The sequence below is a fragment of the Cyprinodon variegatus genome, unplaced genomic scaffold, assembly GCF_000732505.1.
Source record: "Cyprinodon variegatus isolate N-32 unplaced genomic scaffold, C_variegatus-1.0 Scaffold447, whole genome shotgun sequence".
Lineage (NCBI taxonomy): Eukaryota > Metazoa > Chordata > Actinopteri > Cyprinodontiformes > Cyprinodontidae > Cyprinodon > Cyprinodon variegatus.
In genome coordinates this window covers 144860-152665 of record NW_015150900.1, presented here as the reverse complement: position 1 = coordinate 152665, position 7806 = coordinate 144860, and the positions used below count along the sequence as shown (strand labels likewise).

At 44.9% G+C, this 7806-nt stretch overlaps 1 protein-coding gene across 1 annotated transcript; it reads left to right on the top strand.

The window, feature by feature from the left end:
- The first annotated feature begins 680 nt into the window (after positions 1–680).
- On the top strand, positions 681–6298 carry LOC107093793 (zinc finger protein 629-like). Its single transcript, XM_015389070.1, has 3 exons — positions 681–835; positions 1515–1794; positions 4113–6298. The coding sequence occupies exons 2-3, from the start codon at positions 1519–1521 to the stop codon at positions 5592–5594; spliced, it is 1758 nt and encodes a 585-aa protein (XP_015244556.1). The 5' UTR covers positions 681–835; positions 1515–1518; the 3' UTR covers positions 5595–6298.
- The last annotated feature ends 1508 nt before the right edge of the window (positions 6299–7806 follow it).

Here is a 7806-nt window from a genome sequence, read left to right as displayed (position 1 = left end):
GAAAAAAGATGCAGCCACCATAAGCTGCGCACTTCTAGAAAACTAGATCTGTTCAGGACATAACTGGGGTCTGATGTATTTCTCAAAGTTTTCCAATTTACCAAATATCTGATTCTGACGACTGTGATAACATGTCCGCCATGTGTTTATGGAAATAATGCTTTACTTTTATATTAAAAGATGGAGAATAAAAACTTATTAAATGTCTTTAAGCTCCATTCTTTAATGGATTATCTACACCAAGGTCTGCATAAAATAAAGAAAATGGTTTATTATTCTTAATGTAGGACTAAATAAAATGGACAGAGTTTCTGAATGAAATGTTTTCCTTTATTACCATTTAGGATATAAGAAGATAAGAGGTCCTGATTGAGGGGTTCATAAAAAATAAACTATAAAATCTCCATAAATGGCGGTAAAGATATTAAATATTTAAATGAAGATTTTCTTAATCAACATTGATGAAACGAACAGTTTAAAGACCAGAAGTTTTTTGGGAAAAATGTGTGAAATTCTTCTAGAAAGTTTGAGATTTTAATCAGAATGTTACTAATTAGATCTGCATTACCCCTGATATTAAACCAGGGAGGTTTTATTTGTTCCCATTAATGACTTGTTTGTGGGCGGGTCCAAAACAGTCCGGAAATGACGGGTCTGTTTTGAATGACAAACCGGAAGTGTCCCTGCTTACTATAAACTTCGCTCCTGTCGCCGTCATGTCGGTGCCGTGGTTCTGGTCCATGTGGTCAGAACCGAACCGCTCCGAACCCGCAGAGTGACGATGATAGCGGGCTGTTTGTACGGAAGCCCCTGAGGGTCAGAGAGAGAAGCGCAGGTGAGCCGTTAAAGCGCGGAAGCATGTTAGCGCAGCTTAGCACCGAGCTAACGTTAGCACACAGGAAGCTAATCTGTGTTTACTTTCACTTAGCGGCTGACTTTTCCTTTAAACTTTAACTAAACGGAGAATAAAAGTTTAGCAGCTTTTCGAAACGTCGATAAATAAAATGAAAACAATGTAGAAAAGGAAAAAAAATGACTTCACTTTGAAATTTCGACCTCTGCTGCTAAGTTTAATAAAATAAAATAATCTTATAAATATAAAATAAAAATATCTTATTTTGGACGTGACTTTTTTATTCTCCCAATCTCTCTTAAAACGTTCAAATCTTAAAGTTGTTTGTTAAACTGTAAAAGAGGAAGTTTATAGTTTGGAAATGTTAACTGCAAAGTTATCAGTATGAACTTTCTGTTAAAAGCAAAGATCAAACTTTATGGCTTATTGGCAGCCAAGTATCACATCTAAAGAGAGCACTTGATCTAGATACGCATGAGTTAGATCTGTCTAACTAGAGACTAAACCACTGTTGCTCCATCAGTCAGTAATAAAATCCAATAAAGTCAGATGATAACCAGTTAATAGTGAGGATCCAACTGGTTGCAGCTAAATCTGTTTAACCATCTGTTTGTTTTTTTGTCTTTTTCCTTTGGGGACCTCGATTAAAAAAAAAAAAAAGCGTGATGAAGATCAAGGAGCAGAGCCAGCAGGTGAAGGAGAAAGTGGTGGAGAAGTTTCAAGCAGGACTGGGTTTAAGGAAAATATCCCAAGCATTGAACATCTCTAAGAACGCTGTCCACTCCATCATCCAGAAGTCTAAAGAGTTCAGCTCCACAGCAAACCTTCCCAAACATGGCCGCCCAGCCACACAGGCGGTACCGTCGCACACGGCGTTATTCGGCGACGGCTTGAAGAGGCCTGTGGTGATTCTGGAGAAGTTACCGAGATCCACAGATCAGGTGAGAGACTAAAGGAGCGCAATTAGCTGAGACAGTAGAAGACTGGAGGATCTGAGGAGGTTTGAACGCCAGCAGGACCTCAGCCCTCCATCCAGATCAGATGCTCACCCTGCAGGAAAACGCTGCAGAGAACGTTCTAAGAACTGCGTGCATGTGAAAAAGCAGACCTCCCAGCGATTAATGCTTTAACCCTTAAATCCCACATCCTCCGCTGCGCTCCAAACCGCCGGCTCAAAGCCCGCAGCCTCCGCTGTTCCTCCCATCCTGCTCTGGGCGCGAGGAGAGTATGCGCCATATTATTGTTAAAGTCATAGGAGCAAAACGTGGAAACAAACACTTAATTTAATATGACTAATTAAAAAATCCCATCAGCATCCAGCAGATGTTCAGTTTCTGCCTAAATATATTCTTTTTGTTGTGGATTTCTGTAACAGGGATAACTAGTACCGGTGTAAATCACATCCATCATGGCGATTCGATTCAGTATCGATTTCCTGACCCAAAGATTCGATTATTTTCGATACTCAAGAATACAACACAATACGATTCGATTGTTTGTTTGTTTTTTACCTTACAGGCTAGACAATGTTTCAAATTGGAAATAAATCAATGAAAGCCATAATATCGGTATGCATTTTTTGAGAAACAACTCTAAATAAGAAGTAGAAAAGTTGCCCTCCACCTATTCCTATTAAAACCTTATTCACTGACAAATAATAATACTCCTGCGTTATAGATTCTGAAAGGCTTTGCATCAAAAAATACTGCACATAATCAGTGCAATGAGTGCAATGCAATACCTCGGCTCCAGACGTCCCGCCCCCTCCACAGACGCTCCGCTGCACCTCTCCCAGATTGTAGCTGACCGCAGACAGGAGGCCAGCTTGTTTTGTTTTTATGACCGAAATTGCGGAAAACAACTCGTGAAGTTTGACCCGCTAGAAGAGCGAGGTGCGCGAGAACGCTGGGACCCTTTTTCCACCTGGATCTCCGCTCTTTTTGGCCCTCATGTCCCTCCGTCGTCGGACTAAACTCGCCCCCACTTCCTCTCCGCCTCGGCCGTATCTAGACCCACAGCGTGTAGCGCTGACCACGCTGCAATACTGAGCATAAATCAAAAATGTCTGCATCACTGCAACACACTGCTGTAAGAGCATAACCAGGAAGCGCGGTAGGAGGGCAAAATAGGTTTAGCGCCACCGCAGCATGGGAGGGAGAATTACGCCCAGGAGCAAATGGATAAAAATAGACTGGAGGAAAAAAAACATGAATCGATTCTCTTGTATCGATGCATCGGATCGTCGGCTGTTGGATCGATGCATCGATACAAAACGATTATTATTTACACCCCTAATAACTAGGATCATCCATGGCTTGTTTGTTCTCTGCTTCCTAACTCAGCCTCACTTCATCCAGGCCTGAGATAAGAAGTTTATTTTGACTGGATTTGATTAAACTTTTAAGCCTCTCGGTTTAAAATAAATATTTTGATGGAGATGAGAAATCTGCTTCCTGGTCTGTTTAAGTACCAATAGTTTGCATCCGTTTATTTAAATAAACAATCTTAGTTTTTGGGAATATAGAAGAATTATGCTCTAATGTTTAGCTACCGATCTGTCATTCCCATATTTTACTTTGATAAGCCGGATCTTCTCGCCGTTCTTTTCCCTGTTTGGAGCGATTGCTGATCTTAACCTGGCCGGACCAGATCAGCTCCGGATTTTGACGGTGAAGGACAGAGAAGACGTACGTGGACGATGACGTGTGGCGGAGTAACGGTGGATGTGGAACAGCTCTCGCTGATTAACATGACAGACAAGTACTCCGCATGACGTGCGGGGAGGAGCGCTGATGGAGGAAGTGGAATCTGGGGGGGAACAGCCAAGATCTTTTTATTTAGTCTCTAGACCAGACATCCCGAAAGTAGGTCCCTGAGGGCCGCTGCCCTGAAAGGAGGTTTCCCTGCTCCAGCAAAGCTGATTTACCCTGATAGCTGATTAACAGGTTTAGCTGAACTGCAATCAGCAGAATCAGCTGTGCTAAAGCAGAGAAACCTCTAAAACCTGCAGGACAGCGGCCCTCCAGGACCGACTGTGGGGATTCCTGATCTAGACTAACGGGCTCTTCAGCTTCGTCTTCCCTCTGTCCAGAGATCAGATGTTAGAACGGGGCTGATATGTCCTCGTTTGCTAAATGAGGCGCCTTCACAATTGTAGCCAAAGATAAACCAGAATTTTCAGTCATAAAAATAGAAATAATTCTAAATCTTGGTTTCCTGTCCAGTTTTTCCATTTCTGACTCTGCTGTCTGTGTTACAGCAGGGGAGAAGGATGGATGGAGTCGGCTGGAGCAGCTCCAGGTCACATGAGACCTTCAGAGCGGACACGCTGTCCAGACTGGCCAGCTTCATCGCGCGCACCGACACCAAGCAGCAAAGCCACCAGCACTCCCATCGCTCCCATTACGGCTGTCAGGAGTGTGAGAAAGATGTCCCTTACCAAAAAGACCTGCTGCAGCACCAGGAACTGAAGAACACGCTGCCTAAACCTCACCGCTGTCCCCTCTGCGGGCAGCAGTTCTCCCTGAGGTCCTCGCTGCAGCTGCATCAGTGTCAGTGTGACGGCTCCCGCGGACCGGCCCGCCACGCCGCCTCCTGTACCACTCTGCTGTCAAATCCAGGCAGGCTGCAGGACAAGTCGCTTTATCGCCAGCCGCACCTTTTGGACAGCAGTCCGTACGCGTGCGCTCCTTGTGGGAGGAGCTTCAGCCAGAAGCAGGCGCTGCTTCACCATCAGCAGGCCGGCTGCAGCGGCTCTCCGTCATCTCCAAACGTCACTGATGTCTGCAGCCTTCCTTACGATTCCCCGCCCGTCTCTGAGGGCAACTCCGCCCACTCCGATGTTTCAGACGTTCCAGGACCCAGCAGCGACTCCGTCAGCATGTGCCAGATCTGTTCCAGGATTTTCTGCACAGAAGCTGCGCTGCTGCGGCACATTCAGGACTGCCACATGGAGGAGAAGCTAAACGCCAAAACGCAGAGGGACGCAGAGGAGGCGGGGACTGTGGAGGCCAGCGGAGCGTCAAAGGAACGCACAAAATCCAAGAAGAAGCTTCTAAGCTGTCGCTCGTGTGACATGGTTTTCAGATGCACGTCTCAGCTGTACCTGCACAGGAAGGAGAAGCACAGGAGAGAGAAACTGATCATGAGGGAGCCCAGGCCCGTCACCAAAAAGCTTAGGAAAGTCGTTCCGTATCCATGTCAGATCTGCGGCAAAGTTTTCCTTCACCACCTGTCCTTTAGGGCCCACTACAGACGGCACGTAGAGGAGGGCTGCGCCCCCGTCAGTAACGGCATCGTCAAAGACTCTCAGCCCCTCAAACTGAACGCCAGTGTGGCCAAAAACAGGCTGCCGTTGAAGAAAGGCCGCAGGGCGGGTCCGGGGCGGCCCAGGAGCGCTCCCAGAGTTCTGTTCAACGTTTCTGGGAGAGAGCAGCCCGAGCACAGCGAGTTCCCCTGTCCCTCCTGCCCGGAGGTCTTCCCTGTGCAGCAGCAGCTGAAGGAGCACATGGAGCTTCACCAGTCGTCCTCCAGGAGGCACCAGTGCAGCGTGTGCACCAGCCAGATGGACGCCAGCAAAGGGCCGGGCTCCAAGAGGCAGAGGCTGTACCACTGTGTGCCGTGTCAGCAGGGCTTCTCGGCGCTGGAGCCCTTCCTAGAACACTGTCAGGAGCACCTCCGGATCCGGGTGGAGGAGGAGCGAATGTCCGAGGGCCACGCACTGCAGGGGAGCAAAGGCTGAGCTTCGGCGCCAAAAGTTCAGCCGCTGCCTTTCTGCCTCAGGAAGCCTCTGACTGCTTTACTGCCCTTTTTTTATTTGTTTTCTGCTGAGTTTGATGTTTCTGGGGGGTTTGAGGTGCTGATGTGTTCAGTTTTGGTTTCCTGGCGTGTGTGAAAGTAAGGACTGGACTGATGGAGCCGATGACTGAATGTTTCCCCGTACCAACATATCAAACGCTGCTCCTTCCTGTTCTTCTTCAGCAGCGCTGAGCTCAGCTACTGAAAACGCCACCAAGCTTCTCCACTAGATGGAATCAGAAACGAATGTGAAATCGCAATCATAGCAGCAGCAGCACCGATCAGAGGAGAGTAGATGGAGATTCATTTGGTTTAAAACTTTCATGCCTCTGTTGTTCACACTACCATCGCTAACTGTCTCCAAGTGCATTTTGTTCCTTAATCAAGTATTTTGTTTGCCTTTTAAATAAATAAATTTCTCTCCTGATTAGAATCCTGCTTTTCACAATCAGACATGAGGTGAATCCAACAAAACTGTCCTTTTTTGGATAAACAAGCCAATTATGTTCTAGAAAAATGTCCGATTTCTCTCTTAAAACACATTTAAAAGTCATTTTGTTTGGTAACAATTTGCTCTCTGATTAGCTGGACTTTCTAGTTGTGCTGTCGTCACCTCTGTGCGCCGGAGGAGGCGCTTTTCCCACCTCATCAGTGACTGTTGGAGAAAAGAAATGACAAATGACCAAAGGCTGGCGGGCATTAAAATGGCTTCCTCCCTCTGGGGGATTTATTGTTGGATTTCTATAATGATTTTTTTTTTTTTAACCTACCCTCCCATTGGCTGATCACAACCATCTGATTCTGGGCTGGGATATTAATTGCATTCAGAATATTTTCACAATTTAGCACATTTTCAAATGGCAGAAGGAAAGAGTTTTGTTCATATTACATTTAAAAAGAGCAAATAGCTCAATTTTTCCCTCCAGCCTTTTAGCTAACAGTAATAAGCTTAGCAGACAGGAAGAGGGGTGCTGCTAATACGCAGATTCATGCATGAAAGTAATTATTTACTTCTTGACAAAAGGTTACAGTAAAGTCCTACAATGAAAAACTCTGAACAAGCAAATTTCCATGTCAGGAAAAAACTGGGACTCTGTAGTGAAAATGGACATAATGGCAAAATAGCATCACAATATTGGTTTAAAATAAATGCAATTTTCATTTTTGGCTAAATGATTCATCCCTGCTACTCAGCGGGTTTAAAGCTGTTGCTGCAGAAGCTTCTTTCTTTGTTATTTTTCGGTGTAAAAAACCTAAAATGGTTTGAAATCAGCCGTGAGCCGCTAGCAACATCAGGCTGTTTGGGTTTAAAAGCAAAACAGACTCCTGGTGAAATCCATCATTTTTTCACGTCGATGAACAGAACTGCTTCCACTTGTTTTAGGTTTATTTTCTCCACTTTTAATCTGCATTATTATTATTATTGCCCTGAACTCCAAGAGTGGATTTGATGGGAAATCTGGTCTTCTGTCCATTTTCAGCTGATTTGTGTTGTTGGCTCGTATCTCCTATGCAAACACGGACTAATAGTGGCTCTGATGAACCAATGAACAGGATCCAGGTTTGATTATTTATGGCTGCTGTTTTCAGGTGCTATTGTGAAAATTTTTATGATTTAAAAAGTCTTTATTTCTTTTTATAAACTGGTTCATGCCTCTTTATAGATGACAGAATAAAGAACTTTGCAGCAGGTGGATGGGATGTTTTTTTCCTTTAACATGGCCGACCTCATTCTGTGACTTCCATCGACCTTTTTAAAAGACCGGAGTATTTTTGGATTATTTTTTTTAGATAATTGAATTATTGCATAACTTTCTAAAGAAATCCAACCTATTGATTCTCTTTATCCGTTTGGAGCGAGTGGCTGAAGTACTGCAAGCACTGGAACAGTTCCTACTTTCTAGTAATCCAGGATCTTCTGCTACCCACCCCCCCACACACACACACTCCCACATAGGAGGAAGTTAGGGGGGGGTTAGCTTACTGACTCACAGCATCACAAATAAATAAAAGGAGTTTTCTCCGTTTTACTGGAACTTTGATTATAAGAAACCAGAATTGAACATTTCAGCAGCAGTGAGCAATATAAAGCCTCTCAGCCCTGCTGTTAGGTAAGGTGGAGGATCTGTGGTGCTCTGGGCCTATGTGTATAGCAA

Excerpts from the sequence above, each read along its gene's own strand:
- LOC107093793 (XM_015389070.1), top strand. The coding sequence starts at position 1,519 with ATGAAGATCAAGGAGCAGAGCCAGCAGGTGAAGGAGAAAGTGGTGGAG. Across the intron at positions 1,795-4,112 it reads TACCGAGATCCACAGATCAG|CAGGGGAGAAGGATGGATGG; the intron begins GTGAGAGACTAA and ends TCTGTGTTACAG.